This window comes from Glycine soja, unplaced genomic scaffold (genome assembly GCF_004193775.1).
Source record: "Glycine soja cultivar W05 unplaced genomic scaffold, ASM419377v2 tig00104449_1_pilon, whole genome shotgun sequence".
NCBI lineage: Eukaryota > Viridiplantae > Streptophyta > Magnoliopsida > Fabales > Fabaceae > Glycine > Glycine soja.
The window spans coordinates 1-18,422 of NW_021144433.1; the positions used below are offsets into that span (position 1 = coordinate 1).

General features: G+C 34.6%; 1 protein-coding gene and 1 long non-coding RNA gene across 2 annotated transcripts; both read left to right on the top strand.

The window, feature by feature from the left end:
* The first annotated feature begins 2,504 nt into the window (after window positions 1–2,504).
* LOC114404511 lies at window positions 2,505–5,665 on the top strand. The gene is made up of 8 exons (XM_028367421.1): window positions 2,505–2,913; window positions 3,014–3,323; window positions 3,411–3,629; window positions 3,723–3,986; window positions 4,065–4,700; window positions 4,788–5,026; window positions 5,109–5,171; window positions 5,656–5,665. The coding sequence occupies exons 2-8, from the start codon at window positions 3,018–3,020 to the stop codon at window positions 5,663–5,665; spliced, it is 1,737 nt and encodes a 578-aa protein (XP_028223222.1). The 5' UTR covers window positions 2,505–2,913; window positions 3,014–3,017.
* An 85-nt stretch (window positions 5,666–5,750) lies between these two features.
* LOC114404510 lies at window positions 5,751–6,110 on the top strand. Its single transcript, XR_003665019.1, has 2 exons — window positions 5,751–5,809; window positions 5,888–6,110. It is a non-coding gene; the product is annotated as an uncharacterized LOC114404510 (long non-coding RNA).
* The last annotated feature ends 12,312 nt before the right edge of the window (window positions 6,111–18,422 follow it).

An 18,422-nucleotide genomic window follows, 5' to 3' on the forward strand; every position in this document is an offset into this window, starting at 1 on the left:
GAGATCGCTTGGAGGATATGATTCGTGACCTTGGACAAGAGTCTTTTCAGCAAGCACATGCCCCTATGTATGATACATTACAAACTGATTCAAAGAAACCTTTGTATCCGGGGTGCAAGAATTCGTTGACGCTGTTGTCGGCAGTTTTAAGTCTGGTTAATATCAAAGCCAGATATGGGTGGAGTGACAAAAGCTTTAGTTCACTGCTTCAAGTAGTGCACGACATGCTTCCAGAGGAAAACACATTGCCTAAAAGTTACTATCAAGCAAAGAAAATATTGTGTCCTATGGGTATGGAGTATTAGAAGATTCATGCTTGCCCGAATGATTGCATATTATACAGACATCAATTTCAAGAAATGTCGAAATGCCCTAGGTGTGGGGTATCACGGTACAAACTCAAGGATGATGAGGAGTGTAGTAGTGATGAAAACTCAAACAAGGGCCCCCCAGCGAAGGTGTTGTGGTATCTTCCGATCATTCCAAGGTTTAAGCGTATGTTTGCTAATGGAGACGACGCAAAAGACCTTACATGGCATGCAAATGAGAGAAACTGTGATGGAATGCTTCGTCATCCGGCTGATTCCTTGCAATGGAAGAAGATAGACCGTTTGTATCCGGATTTTGGCAAAGAGGCAAGAAATCTTAGGCTTGGACTAGCCACTGATGGAATGAATCCATATGGCAGTTTAAGCACGCAACACAGTTCGTGGCCAGTTTTGCTAGTGATTTACAATTTGCCTCCTTGGTTGTGTATGAAACGAAAATACATGATGTTGTCTATGATGATAACGGGCCCAAGACAGCCAGGAAATGACATCGATGTTTATCTCAATCCCTTGATTGAAGACCTTACAAAGTTGTGGGACGAAGGAGTTTTAGTGTTTGATGGGTTTCGAAATGAGACATTTAATTTACGTGCAATGCTTTTTTGTACCATTAATGATTTTCCAGCATATGGGAATTTGAGCGGTTACAGTGTTAAAGGCCATCGTGCATGCCCCATCTGTGAAGAAGACACAAGCTACATACAACTGAAACATGGAAGAAAAACAGTTTACACTAGGCATCGACGTTTTCTTAAACCTCATCATCCTTACCGACGATTGAAAAAGCATTTAATGGAAGTCAAGAGCATGAAAATGCACCGGTACCGTTGACTGGTGACCAGATTTTTCCAGCGGGTTCAACACCTAAATACAATATTTGGAAAGGTCCAAAAGAAAGACAAAAATAAGACTTGCATATGGAAGAAAAGGTCGATTTTGTTTGATCTTCCGTATTGGGTTGATCTAGATGTTAGACATTGTATTGATGTTATGCATGTGGAGAAAAATGTATGTGATAGTCTCATTTGGACGCTCCTTAACATTCACGGCAAGACAAAAGATGGTTTGAATACTCGTCAAGATCTAGCCGAGATGGGTATTCGAGCGTCGTTACATCCAAGGTCTGATGGTAGAAAAATATACTTGCCTCCAGCTTGTCATACTTTGTCCAGAAAGGAAAAGTTCAGTTTTTGTCAATGCCTACGACGGGTCAAAGTTCCACAAGGATACTCTTCAAATATTAAGAGCCTTGTGCATTTGAAGGATCTTAAGTTGGTAGGCTTAAAGTCTCATGATTGTCACGTCTTGATGCAACAATTGTTATCGGTGGCCATACGAGACATTTTGCCTAACAAAGTCAGGCTTGCCATAACTCGGCTGTGCTTTTTCTTCAATTCTATATGTAGCAAAGTTCTTGATCCTGTGAAGTTAGACGAACTGGAAAATGAGGCTGCTATTATATTGTGTGAGTTGGAGATGTATTTTCCGCCTGCATTCTTTGACATCATGGTTCACTTAATTATTCATCTAGTCAGAGAAATCAAATGTTGTGGTCCTGTTTATTTGCGGTGGATGTATCCGGTTGAGCGATACATGAAGATCTTAAAAGGGTATACCAAAAATCTACACCGTCCTGAAGCATCTATTGTTGAAAGGTACATTGCAGAAGAAGCCATTGAATTTTGTTCAGAGTACATTGAAAAAGCTAAACCTGTTGGGCTTCCCGAGTCTCGGCATGACGAAAGAGTAAGAGGTAAGGGTTCAAGAGGACTGCATGTCATCACTCCAAGTGTAGAAGATTTGCAACAAGCTCACTTGTATGTGTTGAATAATAGTAATGAAGTTTTGCCATACATAGTTCGTCATGAAAATTTAGTCAAACAAAGTAATCCAAAAATGTCGAAGAACTCAGTGTTGAAAAAACATAACAAGACTTTCCTAGATTGGTTTAAACACACAATCTTGGCTGATGATAATGCTTCTGAAATGTTGAGAAAGCTAGCAGATGGACCTAAAAGAAATGTTATAACTTGGCAAGGATATGATATAAACAAGTATTCCTTCTATACAAAAGCACAAGACCAAAAAAGTACAATGCAAAACAGTGGGGTTACCCTAAGGGCTGAATCTCAACACTTCGCTAGTGTACATGATGACAATCCTTGTGTAGCTTTCATCCCTTACTTTGGTTTCATTGAAGAAATTTGGGAGCTTAACTATGTCAAATTCACTGTCTGTGTTTTCAAATGTAAGTGGGTTGACAGTAATACCGGTGTGCGGACCGATGATGTGGGATTTACGTTGGTGGATCTTAACAAACTCGCATACCAGAATGATCCTTTCATTATGGCAGAACAAGCGAAACAAGTATTTTATGTCGAAGACCCTTGTGATCAAAGGTGGTCAGTGGTTTTACATGGAAAAACAATAGGTGTCAATGTTGAAGATGATTATTCATACATTGATACTTATGTTAGTCCTTTGTCCACACAATTGTCACCTAATGTCATCGGAGAAGAAACTGACGATGTTCATGCTAATCGTAATGATCACGATGAAGGAGAATTAATTAACATCGTCTAATGTAATTTTTTTTATTTTGTACTTAATTTCAATTCATTTAATTACATTCATACGCATTTATTTTTTATAACATATTGAATTAATGTTTTTTTTTTTCACAGCCAAATGGCTACACAGTCAAACTCTCCTCCGCCTCCTCCTCCTTCTACTGGTGTAACATCGCATTCGTCGTCACCACCATTGAAGCGGACTAGAAAGGCCTCACGCCTAAGATTATTGGCGACTAGACCAGTTGGGGCAGAGAGACCCCTTGTCCATGTGGATCCTGTTACTGGCAAAGCAGACGGTCCCCACAGCAAGAAATTTAGAACATATTTAGGGATCGTTGCTCGTGATAAGGTGGATGTCACATACGAAAATTGGAAGCATGTCCCTATTACTCAGAAGGATTTGATATGGGAGGATATTCAGGTATCATGTATTATTTCATGTTCCATATTGTTTGTTAGCCAAATATTTGAATTTAGTATTAATAAAACCTAATTTACTCTTTGTTAGGCTGAATTTGATATCCCTGAAGCATCTGATTTAAGGACAAAAAAGAAAATACTTCAGACTGTGGGGGAGCGGTGGAGACAGTTTAAGTCTGATTTGACGTCGAAATGGGCACTTGCAGCTGACAAGGATAGTGTTGATGACACTGTATGCAAAATGTACGGCATTAGCAAGGAGAAATGGACCCAATTTTGCCAGAGCCGTAGAGACCCTTCATGGGAGGTAACTAATTTGGGATTTTCATTTTTTTAACTTTAAATGAACTTATTATAATACATTGTAATCATGAGTTTCATTAATGTTTCATTTTTACAGAATGTTCGAAAAAAAGCACAAGCTGTCCAAAAACAAAACACTGCCCCTCACGTGATGTCTCGTGGGGGTTATGAATATTTAGAAAAAAAGTTGATGGATGAGAAGAGAAAGAAAAAACTAGAGGAAGCAACTCAATCCGGAAGCACTGACACCGTCATTGATCCTCCATCTCCCATCAAACGACACGTGAAGTGGAAGCTAGCCCACACCAAGAAAACTGGTGACATGACATCTGAAGCAGCAAAGGAAATTGCTGACAAGATTGTAAGTCACTTTCAATTCATAATTGTAATTATTTTTTTTATTGTGTGATTAAGTATAGAATAAATGTGTTCTTCACAGGATGCGCTTGAGGAGCAGGCCTCACAGGGTTCCTTTGTTACCCATGGACGTCATGATATACTGACTGCTGCCATTGGGCGACCAGAACACCCTGGTCGTGTGCGTGCTGTAGGAGCTGGTATAACCATCAAACAATACTTTGGATCAGCTTCAAGGACCTCCTCCATTGCTCCCGAATACCTGCAACAGTTGACGCAACAAATCAAGGACCAACTAGAGGATTCAATCACAGAAAAAGTCACTCGACGGATAATGTTATCCCTCAGCCAAATGCAATCACAGGGACTCGCACTGCCTCCTGAACCTGATGTTGGTCCTTCAGCTGCTCATGTCAGCACAAAGGAGAGTTGTGTTGATCCCTCAGGGAACGATCTAGACACCGGTGACTCATACAAATGTGGGTTGTATATTGAAGAATATCCTTCTCGCCTGGTTGCCCTAGGAAGAGTTTATGAGGGATCTACAACAATTCACAACATTCCTTTGCTGCATGATCAAGTTAAGGTTGGTGTTGAGGAGATTAGAGATGTAGATGCTCCCATTCCTGTACCCACTAAAGAGGTTAAGGTCGTGGGACAGGCTCTTAACACATTCCTTGCTTGGCCGACACATCTAGTCAAGCGTTTATCAGAACAGGTATTTTAGTGTCATTAAATGCTTATTTTTCCAATTAAAATGTTTACTGTGATTAAATTATGTCAATTAATTATGTTGGATAAACAGGGAGCTGTGAGACCCGCGAAACCTGCAGATAGGCCGGATGATGAGGTCGATGATCCGCTATATCTAATGACATTGACCATTCCACAGCTTTTTCTGAAGCCATTGCAGGTTATGTGGGATGCTACCTTGTTTGGCCTATTTAATGAAAACTTTCCCTTGTACATAAAGCATGAAGATCTGTCTGAAATTGCACATGGTGGTCAATGTCTCAGCATATCTGTTATACAGTTGTGGATTCTGTAAGTCAATTTAGATTATTGTTAGTTACCTAATTTATTGTTTTACCTTCATGCATAATTTACTTTGTGTTAACAATAATAGGCATATGACTGAGACAAGTATGCGAGCTGGGAATATCGATGTGTATGGATTCCTCGAGCCACAGTCTATCCAGAGATCTGGCCAATCACAATTTGAATCAGAAAATTACATTAAGAACTGGATGCAAAATTCAAAACGAGATGTGTACCTAGGAGCCTACTTGAATGGGTAACTTAAACTCAACAAATGAATTTAAATAATGTATAATAGTATAATAACATATATTGGTCTCCACTGCAGTGCACATTGGCAAATGGTCGTCATTTTGCCTAAGGAAAATGTTGTCATTTGGTTTTGTTCGTTGCATAATAAGCCAGACAACTACCTCAAAGGCATAATTAATAGGTCAGTGTTGTTTTTTAATATATTTGCATTAGCATTAGTCAGGTAAATCAAAATTTTAAATGTACAATAAGAATATATGTTTGTATTCAATAGTGCTTTGAAAGGACTTGACGATACTCAACAAAGTAAATCCAAGACTCCTGCTAGGTGGATTGTTGTTAAAGTAAGTTATTTAAACAATATGTTTTCACTTATATTTTAGTATTGTGTAGACTAATTTGTACTGAACGTTGCATATCTAAATTTCATAATGTATTTAGTGTAATAGACAAAAAGGAAGCACTGAGTGTGGGTATTACGTCATGCATTGGATGTCAACTATAATCTTAGGAAATTTCCAGAATAATTGGGAAATGGTAATTTTTAATTCACCAAATTTCATATTATTATGATTGCTAATATATTATTAACTTATGTTTTATTATATCATGCAGTATTTCACTGATCCTAGACCATTGGAACCAGAAAGATTGAAGGCGCTTCGCAACCAGTGGGCAAAGTACTATTTGAAAGTGAAAAATGAAACTTAGGATGTTTAGACAATCTTGTAATTGTAGTTTATATTTACTTACTTAATTTACAATTCATGTCTCAACATTAAATATGTTTTAAATTCATAGTAATTAGTAAATTTCTTATTGAATTTTCTGGTAAAAACTGTTTCAAAACAGAATGAAAATTATATGTTGTGTGGTCTGATTTTAAAATTTGCAGGTTATTTTTGGGATTTATTGAAAAAACAGACATCATGTTAAAAATAAATTTCTAAAACAACATCGGTCTTTAAAAAAACTGATGTGAAATGTTACTTACAACATCAGTTTTTTTAAAAACTGATGTTAAATGTCACTTACCTCAACATTTTTTAACATCGGTTTTTAAAAAAACTGATGTTGTAAGTAACATTTCACATCAGTTTTTTTAAAAACCGATGTGAAATGTCACCTACAACATCAGTTTTTTAAAAACCGATGTCAAATATCACATTTAACATCGGTTATTTTAAAAACCGATGTTACATGTCACTAACAACATCAGTTTTTTAAAAATCGATGTTGATTTATAGATTTATAACTTTTTTTTCTTCATAATTCATATCATATAACATCGCCTATTTAAATAACTGATGTTAAATATCACTTACAACATCAGATTTTTAAAAAACTGATGTGAAATGTTACTTACAACATCAGTTTTTAAAAAACCGATGTCACATGTCACATTTAACATTGGTTATTTAAAAAACCGATGTTAAATGTCACTTACAACATCAGTTTTTTAAAAAACCGATGTTAAATGTCACTTACAACATCAGTTTTTTAAAAAACCGATGTTAATTTATAGATTTATAATTTTTTTTTTCATAATTCGTATCATATAACATCGCTTATTTAAATAACCGATGTTGTATTTATTAGTTAACATCGGTTTTGAAAAACCGATGTTAATGATACTACTTTCCACATCGGTACTTTCAACATCAATTAATAACTGATGTTGAAAGTCTTAAATAACCGATGTTAAAACCTTATTTTCTAGTAGTGCATGGCTTCTCAAGGATTCCAAAACCTCAATGAACTTTATATAAAACCAACATTTGAGATTCAAAATGAACAATTTCAAACAATAAAATTAATTACAATTCTAAGAACAGGCTTAATTATCTTACTTGTTCAAACTTAAAATGACTTTGTAAAGAGGGAATGGAAAGAAGTGAGCTATGGGTCAAAGAGAGAAGTTTTCCTCCACTCCCACAATAGTCACACTATAGATGCATCAACCAAACACCAAAGCCAACCAAAACAAAATTAAAACACTAAAAAATAAGTTTTTCCATGAACTTCCATGGGTGTTTAGAGAAAAATGAAATTACCACACTAAAAGACACAGTTGAACACCAAAAAGAAGAGAAAAGAATTTCCTTAGAGCACAAACACCAAGCTCCAAGTCTTTAAGATTTTGAGGTTTCTTGAGGAGGGAGATCAAGGAGAAAAAGACAATTCTTTTGAATAAGAAATCAGAATTGTGAAGCTTAAGGAATAGGACTAACGGACCCTTCTAGGTTTCTTTTAAAAACTTATCAAAATGGGTCTATTTTAAAATATATTATTGGCATGAGTATATTTTTAATTGAAGAGTAAAAATTTGATAACATGGCAGTCCAAGTCAGCTTCATGATTAGTGCAAAAATAGCCAAATCTATTTGTTGATTTTGTGTACTCAACCGAAATTGACAAATACAAATAACCGTGTTATTTCAGTGTGATCTTAAAATAAGTTACATAAATGTGTGTTATATATTATTCAATCATATAATGTCATTGTCTTATTTATTTTGTCACCTAAATGATTAAGTTTAATTTTTTGTTGTTTTTTTACAATTGAAACCTAATGACCTTCTTGCAAATTTGATATTTTTATTTTTAATGCATTTTAAAAAGACACTTTAATTCCTAATTAATTCCTAATCTTCCTAATTGTAATCATAACCTTCCCTAATTAATTCCTAATCTTTCCTAATACTCACAACCCATCACCATCTCAAAACACGTATTGTTGGAGAGCAGATGCCTATAATTCTTTAGAATGAATTGTTTTTTATATATTGCCTCTATCACCCTCCAAACGTGATATAAATTGAGAAGAACCCTGATTAATTGGATCAATAATCAAGGATATATCAGCTAGAAAAGTTCTTTTTCACCTACTGATATAAACATGCACTAGCACTCTATTATTGAAACAAGACATTAACAATTTGATGAATCTTTCCCTATGCAAAACATTTACCAACAGAGATAATATTGTTTGATAAGTTATATTATAGATAATATTGTTTGGTCCAATTTAAGTTGTCTTTTAATTCCTTCACATTTCATATAGCTGTCAGATTCTAATTAACTTTAATTTTGCTAATATATCTCCACCCAACTTTATTGAATATAGCAATAATCATAAGTCATAATCTTATTAATTACTTGATCCAATGAATTTACATCATCTTATTAATAAGCGCACCACAGATACAACTTTGTTGAATTTTCCAAAAGTCTAAACTAATGAGCAACAGAAAGGTAATGTTTCCACTTTCTAAACACGATGGAAGAGAGAGGTTGGAGCGGTGGAAAAGATTGGTTCCTGACGTAGTGGCACTGAACAAACTTAGAAGATGGAGATTGTAATTTTTGAGGTGTTGGATCACATTCCACCGCTTCATGGAGGTGCTTTGGGATGGGGATGAGGTGTGAGTTCCAAAGATTAGGAATTAATCAGGAAAGGTAAGGTTTAAAATTAGAAAGATAAAGAATTAAGTAGGGATTAAAGTGTATTTTTAAATACATTAAATTAAAAATAAAAATATCAAATTTCATGATACCACAGTAAGAATTGGCATTCTTCAAGCCATGCTAATCTTCAACAATTCGACACAAAGTAGTAACTGTCGAGGGAATCTCACCGGAAAAGCTCAAATCCTCCGGAGGGGGATTGGAGATTGGAGAGCACAACCCATTTTTGTGGTGGCTGTCGTGGTGCCATGGAGGTGGTCTCGGTGGCCACTAACTATCAAGGATGAAAGGAGCTGTACGGAGGCTATAAGGGATTGGGGTAAAAAATATCATGCACAGAGAATGTATGGTATAGTTCTAAGGATGAAATGAATCTAATGGTAATTAAACTTATCCAAAATAGACCATTTAGGAAGGTGGTTCATGCTAACATGGCCCTATAATAGTATAAATATTAAATTTAGTGTAACTCTATGGAACCTTCACATTTTAAAAGGGTTTTAGAAACTTGATATGTGTGAACCAATAGATTACAGTAACCTAAAATATCGATTCCACATTATGATAAGTTAATAAATTTGAAGCTTTTGTAGTTTAGTCCCTCTTGTAATTAATTTTTTTAAAATTATTCTTTTAAATTAAAGCGTAATGTTGTTCGTGGTTAACTAAACAGATAGAGATGCAAAGTACAATCCTTTGTACTTTGTAGGATTTCGGATACTATGTGGGTGCACTAAAATCTTCTTCTTCTTCTTGAGGATGTTGGTTGGTGCTTTTATGATGATCAATGTTTGCAGAATCGCGATCTATCTCATAGGATTGTTTGGTTCTACGCACCAAGGAACTATCTCTGTGTTGAATCGACATCATGATGGATGGCTAGTATAATCGGAGAATCATTTGATTTTATGCCGCAAACCACTTAGGCATGGGATCTGCGATCCCATCGGAAGATTGTGGGAATGATGAAGAGTGAGCGTCTCTATGAATCCCAGGGTGGCCCTATCTTACTCTCTCAGGTGTTGTATAGTTTTCATTGCTAACTTGCTTTTGTGTATTTATGTTTTCTGTAAAAATTTTGGGAAAGGAACTAGATAGACCACTAGTGGTTGTAGACTTTTTAGTTTAGATTTAGCTAAGTGGCTATAATAATAGTGAGACAAGACATTATGTTGTTTCAGATTGAGAATGAGTATGGAGCACAGAGTAAATTTACTTGGACTCGTTGGCCAAAATTATGTGAACTGGGCTGCAAAAATGGTTATGGAAATGGGAACTGGGGTCCCCTGGGTGATGTTCAAGGAAGATGATGCACCAGATCCTGTGGTGAGCACTCTCATTCTTCCTCATTCTTGTAAGTTATGTATTGTTGTCCTCTGATACAACATCGACATTTGTTTTTCTTTTTACATGAGGAAACATCACATGATGCACAAGCCAAGCATAGTTTTGTCACATTTCCTTCCCAATAAACCATAAACAATGAGTATAATTAACTTGCAAGCATTCTTTATGGCACGATGAGCCAAGGTCTGGGCATATATTTTGACATTCGAAAGAAGGCCAGAGGTTTTACAATGCAATTATTTGCCTCTTCCATTTTCATTTTAATCTTTCATTAGCATGGATTATAAACTGATGATTGTCCCTATAAATTCTTTGTTTACCTTTGTTTTTTTAGATGTTCTTAACAAGGACTATGCTCAACAACAACAAATCCACTTTAACCATAGATTCTTGAATTAGAATTTAAGTCTCTCCTATCACGTAATATATAACAACTTTTCAACCGACTTGCTATTCTTTTTGCTTTTCTCTTTAAAACATGTTCTTCTTAATCTACTTGTAATTATAGTCTACTCAAGGGTTCATTAGATATTCTAAACTTAGTCATTTCTTTTTCATTTAAGTGGGTGGGATTAGGGAACTATATATGGACATTTGTCATGAAGTGATTTTTGGGTCCAACTATTGCATGTGAATGTATGTATACATGATTTTGATGATATCAAAAGAAGAATCAAACAAGGCTCATTTTGCTTCAAGATTAATACAAGATTGTTTCAACAAACAAAGTCTTAATTCAAGATTTCTTCAAGATCAAGCCTTGCCTCAAAATGTAGAGATTTCAAGTCATCCAAGGCACATGTAATTGATTACCAATACATGTAATCGATTACCAAGGCACATGAAAGTGTGTAATCGACTACACATCATATGTAATCGATTACCAAAGACTCTGAATGTTGGGAATTCAAATTTTAAATGAAGAGTCACAACTGTTCAAGAAAAACAACTGTGTAATCGATTACACTAATTCTGTAATCGATTACCAGAGAGGATTTTCAAGGAATATCGCCAACAGTCACATCTTATCATTTGGATTTTGAATGACCATCAAAGGCCTATATATATGTGTGACTTGGGACGAAATTGAAGAGAGAGTTTTGCTTGGCAAAAATGTCTTATCCTCTCAAAAGAAAATGAGAGAGATTCTAAGAGAACTTCATTGTAAAATGCTCTCTCAAGAACTCTTGGGCAAACACTTGCAAATCCATTAAGAGTTCATCCATGGATCTTCATTGTAATATTCTTCTCTTGAAGAGAGAATTCTTCTTCCATTCTTCTTACTCAATGAAATTAATTAAGGGACCGAGGGTCTCTTGAGTTGTAAGGATTCCTGAACACAAGGGATGGGTTGTCCCTGTGTGGTTCAGAAGTTGTAAAGGATTTTACAAAGATAGTGGAAATCTCAAGTGGGTTGCTTGAGTACTGGATGTAGGCACGGGTTGTGGCCGAACCAGTATAAAATTGTGTTTGCATTCTCTCTTCCCTTATCTCATTTATGTTATTACAATCAATTTTGCCTTGCATGTTTAAAGAACATTATTAAATTGATTGTTGTTGCTTCTTCTGCATTCTAAGCCTATCCCTCTTAAGATTATTGAGGCCACAAGGTCCAACAAGTGGTATCAGAGCGGAATTCTTGTATAAAGTTTAAAAACTTCAAGAATAGATATGGCCTCATCCAAATTTCCATTTTCTGAGGAAAATTCTATCAATAGGCTCTTATGTTCAATGGTGAGGGTTATCATCATTGAAAAACCCGAATGCAGATCTTTATTGAAGCCATAGATCTAAAGATATGGGAAGCCATTGAATTTGATTCATTTATTCCTACAATGGTAGAGAAAATGCAACTACATAAAAAAAACTAGAGAAGAAAGAAGATGATGAAAGAAGAAAGAAGAAGGTTCCTCTTTAGCCCCAAAATGTTGAGTGCGATCAACTTGGGCACATGAGATTCAATTGTCCTGTGTTTAAAAGAAGAATGGAAAAATCTGACAAGATGAATTTCAAAGAGAAGAAAGAAAAGAAAGGATATATCACTTGGGAAGATAATGTCATAAATTATTCAAGTGATTTAGAGAAGAAAATCATAAGTCTGGGTATCATGATGAAAGACTATGAAAATGGAGAAGAGCAAAGTCGATACATTGATAACAATTTCTCCAAACACATGGCATGCATCAAAGTTTATTCATATTTCTCTCCAAGATAAATGAATATGTGATTTATGAAGACAACAAACGAAGGCCACATTTTCCCCCAAGAAAAGTGAATATGCGATATATGGAGACAACAAACAAAGGCCACTTGATCAACAACCCCAACAAGTAATATCAAATGATACCAACAGGTCACTTGTCTTTGATTGATTACTTTTGATGCTTGTTTTCTACTTGAGTTTAGACCGTTCTTGATTATTGTGATTGAATTTGATTGACTGTGTTTGATGATTGATTGATTGTATTTTTTATTGTGTTTGATTGTATTGTCTTTGATGTTTGTTCCTGATTGAGTTTTTGATTGTTTTTTTTAAAGAATCTATTAAACTTTTCAAATTAGTTTCATGTTTTAAGAAAGCTATTTCAAATTTAGAAAAGGAAATTTTGAAATTGAAATTTGAAAATTGAAATTTGAAAAGTTAAATTTGAAAATTGAAAATTAAAGTTTGAAATTTGAAATTAAAATTTGGAAGTTGGAAGTAGAAGTTATTGGAAGTTGAAAGTTAAAAATGGAAGTTGGAAGTGGAAGTTACTGGAAGTTGGAAGTTGGAAATGAAAGTTATTGGAAGATGAAAGTTGAAAATGGAGGTTGGAAGTTGGAAGGGGAAGTTATTAGAAGTTGGAAGTTGGAAGTTGGAAGTTGGAATTTGAAAATTTAAAATTTAAAATTTGAAATTTGAATATTTTTTTAATAGAAATTATTGTGCATAGTTAGTTGATTGTAAATTTAATTAATTTGATTTGAAATGTTTGATGATTGATTGTATTTGATTGTGTTTGATTGATGTGCTATTGTACTTGGTTTTGCTTGATTAATATTGAATGATTGTTTTAATGCCTTTTGGTATCACTTGATTCTCATACATTGCAATCAACAAGATAAAAGATAAAATATATGTATGTAATCAACAAGTAGTAACATCTTTCTCCTCTTTATTCATGATTTGTTTTTTATGTTGACAAAGGGGGAGAGAAAGATAAAAGATAAAATAGTAAGAAAAATTATCTATTCTTTATGAGACAATTTGTTTACATATGAAAAATATGAAATCTTCAACTGTCTCATATAAGCAATCATTGCAAAACCAAGGGGGAGTAAACTATATGCAAATAGATATTTTTTCTTTGTTGTTGCTCCTAACCTACAGGTGTTTGTCATCATAAAAAAGGGGAGAATGTAAATCATGAAGATTTTGATGATGTCAAGAAGAATTAAGAATTTGCTTGAGAAAGGGGGAGAATGTAAATCATGCAAGCTTTGATGGTGTCGAGAAGAAATCACATGTTTGTCATCATCAAAAAGGGGGAGAATGTGAATGTATGTATACATGATTTTGATGATGTCAAAAGAAGAATCAAACAAGGCTCATTTTGCTTCAAGATTAATACAAGATTGTTTCAACAAACAAAACCTTAATTCAAGATTTCTTCAAGATCAAGCCTTACCTCAAAATGTAGAGATTTCAAGTCATCCAAGGCACATGTAATTGATTACCAATACATGTAATCGATTACCAAGGCACATGAAAGTGTGTAATCGATTACACATCATATGTAATCGATTACCAGAGACTCTGAACGTTGGGAATTCAAATTTTAAATGAAGAGTCACAACTGTTCAAGAAAAACAACTGTGTAATCGATTACACTAATTCTGTAATCGATTACCAGAGAGGATTTTCAAGGAATATCGCCAACAGTCACATCTTATCATTTGGATTTTGAATGACCATCAAAGGCCTATATATATGTGTGACTTGGGACGGAATTGAAGAGAGAGTTTTGCTTGGCAAAAATGTCTTATCCTCTCAAAAGAAAATGAGAGAGATTCCAAGAGAACTTCATTGTAAAATGCTCTCTCAAGAACTCTTGGGCAAACACTTGCAAATCCATTAAGAGTTCATCCATGGATCTTCATTGTAATATTCTTCTCTTGAAGAGAGAATTCTTCTTCCATTCTTCTTACTCAATGAAATTAATTAAGGGACCGAGGGTCTCTTGAGTTGTAAGGATTCCTGAACACAAGGGATGGGTTGTCCCTGTGTGGTTCAGAAGTTGTAAAGGATTTTACAAAGATAGTGGAAATCTCAAGTGGGTTGCTTGAGTACTGGATGTAGGCACGGGTTGTGGCCGAACCAGTATAAAACTGTGTTTGCATTCTCTCTTCCCTTATCTCATTTATGTTATTGCAATCAATTTTGCCTTGCATGTTTAAAGAACATTATTAAATTGATTGTTGCTGCTTCTTCTGCATTCTAAGCCTATCCCTCTTAAGATTATTGAGGCCACAAGGTCCAACATTGCACACAAAGTTGCATATTACAAGACAACTACACATGGTCACTTAAATATAATAAATTTGAGAGGAAGAGAATTTTATCTATATGTTAATTGGTTTAGTTTACAAAAGTCATGTAGACCTAGTTTGGTATGCTATTTGAGCATAGAAATAGAGGGAATCAATTGGTCATCAAATATGTGCATTACATCATAAGAAAACCTTGAATATGTCTGAACCCTGAAATAGCTCTAGAATTTCATATTTAATTATTAAGTTTTGATTTTCATTGCATCTAACTATTTTTTGGGATCAAAATGGTTTCAATTACAGTTGGAAATTCAACAAGTGAGTAAATTCAGTGGGTTTAGTGCAATCATTGAATTATCGGGAGAAGCATAAAAAAGATATAACCTATGACTTATCAGCAAGCTCCATACTTCTCTGGTCTTGTGGGATCCATACTTCTCACCCTGGGAGCTAATCTTGCCTATGACTTATCAGCAAGCTCATTAGAATGATAACTAACAATCTGAATGTTGGTTAAGCCTGAATAGTCCATACCTTGTTGCTGCCACAACCTTGTGAGCTATCCTACAATAGAGACAAATTTTATTAGAAAATGTAGACTAACATTAGATTTGTGATTTGTACAGAAGCTTAAGAATCTATTTATAAAATATAAAAGAACACAAGTTGTGGTATTAACACCATAAATGCCCTATCAGCTTAAAGTTCAACATTCCATGTTGCCAACTCAACTTTTTTTGCTTGTAGTTCAATATCAATTTCTATCCATTTTAATCTCTTTAGTCTTTAGTTCATGCTTTTAGTAATTTACGTCAAGAAAGAACAACTCTTACCATTTGTAGTTTAGGAGAATATATGAACCTCTACTTTATGCACTAACTTTGTATTCCTTCATCAAAATCTATTCCAAAAAAATAATAATGAAATATGTCCAACTTATTCAATAATAGAAAATACAAATATTATTGGTAGAAAGTTATTAAGAGGCTTATGCAATGTACAAGACTGTATCTAATTATGTTTCTTTCTTTGAACTAAATTGTTTGGTTTTGGAGAATTTATTATTCATACAGGGGAGTAGGGTTATGTTTACTTTGTAAACAATAATCATTTAAACACAAAGCATTCAAATCATCCTATTCCCTAGAGTAAAATATTGTAACAAGACTTCATGGGGCAATCAACATGAAGTGCTCTCATATGTTGTTTGAAAAGTCAAAATTTAATTTTTTTTGCTAAGAAAAATTGTATTTGCAATGATAATGAAAACTTAGTTCTGCATCATTCACATTCTAGAATGGTTGTAATTATAGTGATAGTGGTAAGTTGATTGTCTAGCACACTTTACACAGAAAGACAACCACACATATTCATATGTATAGCTTTGTCATACTCAATTACCCATAGCATATACAATAGCTAGGTGGAGTAGAGACTACTAATTATAACCCTGAAAAAGTTCATCACTAATTTGGGTAGCAATATCACAAACATAACTATATCCTTGGGGAATGAAAGCATCATAAGATTTGGAGGCAGCACCAATTTCTTTCAAAGTGTCAAAATATTGAGTGACAATGACCATGTTTAGCACATCTTTTGCAGTTGTATCAAGTTGTACCAGGTACATGAGAATCCCAACACATCATCTCTCAAGCCATCCACAATTTCTTGACATTGGCAAGCAATATGTTAGGAACCAAGAATTATAATGATGAAGAAAAGAAAGAATTTTATTGAATAGAAAGAAAAGAACATAAAATAGAAGAGAAAACTCTCCTCCAAGGGTTTTCCCTTCATAAAAGATTTCTCCTTTCACAAAGAGCTAATGCTCAATTTACAATGACAACAAATTCGCCTTTCTCCTATCTTTCTTTCCCTTTTTATATCCAATAAACCCTTATAACTAACTAACTCATTAATTGTCTATCTTAACTAGCTCTTCCTTCTCCGTATATCCTAACAATACACCCTTCCTAAAAATCAACCTTGTCCTTAAGGTTGGAATTTGAAAATTGAAATTGTACATTGGAATGACATTTCCTCAAGTTTTCTCCAATTGTCGAAAGACATCATTAGCCATTGTGGCTTAGCTGGGAATGACCCACAGCTAATTTGAACTCCAAGTTTCCACTCCTTTTTTATGAATCCCATGTCTACAACCTATTTGGGCATGACCCACTATGTAAAAAGTTGGACCCACTTTATAGAATTCCAAAACTTCCCCTTCTTTTTTCCCATCCTTTAGAATTGAATCATTTACACTAACAGGATGTGCCACTTTGGTGTCCCTCCATAGGAAATCAACAATGAACTCGCTAGCCATTTTATGCAAACTCAGGTCCGATGGCTTTGATGGTGGTGGGGACAAGGGTGAACTCCGTATAACTTGAATCATCATGACTGCCTCTATACACCCATTTTTCCTTGGCCCCACTGTCAAGCTTTCATCCAAAGACACAACAAAGTTTAATGTTAAAGGCCCATCCAACAAGTTGACATTCCAAGATTCCAACACCATTGATGTTGCAACCTTCTTCATGATCGAATCTAGGTCCCACAATGATTTATGTTTCATTATAACAATCCTTTTATGGAAATATGAATCTTGAAAAGAATGAAGCTTGGCAGCTTCATTAGCTTCAACTTCCTTCTTGACCAACTTTGGTATTAGGTTATCAAGAAAATGGTCTTCACAACCCATATTCTTCACTTTGTTTTCCTTGGGTTTCTCCTTCTTGATCAAAGGATCAACTTCTTCCTCAATCACAACTTTTCCATTTATTGTTTCTCTTGCTACTTTTGCTTCATCATTGTTAGTTTCTTTTCCACCATAAAGTGCATGGTTCTTGATTATTGAACTTTTTTTACTTTGGTTTTCTGATTTCAAGAATTGCAATAGAGCATCATCACACTCAAAACTGCTACTCTTCATGTTAGTTCCCTTATTTGTGCTTCCATCAAAGGTGGGTAGCTCCACCTTTCATGTCCAAGAACTAGCCTTTGCTTCACTGCATTCAAGCCCACTTCCCTTCATGCTATTTTTGTCTTGTTGAGTCGCATGAGGATCAACCTCTTCATTCAATATCTTGCACAACATATGTTTCAGCTTTGAAATATTGGTTCTCTCTTTCAAGAAAATTGTGGAACTCTCCTTTTTTTGAGGTGGGTCTCTGTCTCAATTTTTTTTTCTTGCTTCAAGATACTTAATCTTTCAAAAATGTGATCCTATAGCGATCTCTGAATCTTTTGATCAAAGTTGTGGAAAATGACTCCCAATCTGAATCTGAATTATTTTGGTTCCATATGTAGAATCAATGCATCACAACACCCTCCATGCTCATGAATGCATATTGCAGCTTATGGAATGAAGGAATTTTTGAAAAAGCAATAAACACACTAAAACCAGAGATAGTGGGGTTGAATAGTGTGTATATCAAAGATATATAAACTATTGCAATATAAAAGCGAATATATATAGTGATACACACACACACACACATGTGTGTGTGTGTGTGTGTGTGTGTGTGACAGGTCATCCAATGAGGATAACATAGATATTTAATGAAGATAAATATGGTCGTCCAGTGACTTGATAAAAGAGAGAATTCTTAAAACAGTTTTTCAAATAAACACTTTGAGTTAAAAAGTGATAGAAAGTGCTATAAGCATGCTCAATCAACCGTTATGGAAAGAAGTAGAAACACTCGGTTTATATTGGTTCACTTAGCCTGAGCTACGTCTAAATCTCCTTTACTCACTAGTAAAGAGTTCTCCTAATCAAAATTTGATTACAAAATAAGTA

Excerpts from the sequence above, each read along its gene's own strand:
- LOC114404511 (XM_028367421.1), top strand. The coding sequence starts at position 3,018 with ATGGCTACACAGTCAAACTCTCCTCCGCCTCCTCCTCCTTCTACTGGT. Across the intron at positions 3,630-3,722 it reads GTAGAGACCCTTCATGGGAG|AATGTTCGAAAAAAAGCACA; the intron begins GTAACTAATTTG and ends TCATTTTTACAG. Across the intron at positions 4,701-4,787 it reads TCAAGCGTTTATCAGAACAG|GGAGCTGTGAGACCCGCGAA; the intron begins GTATTTTAGTGT and ends TTGGATAAACAG.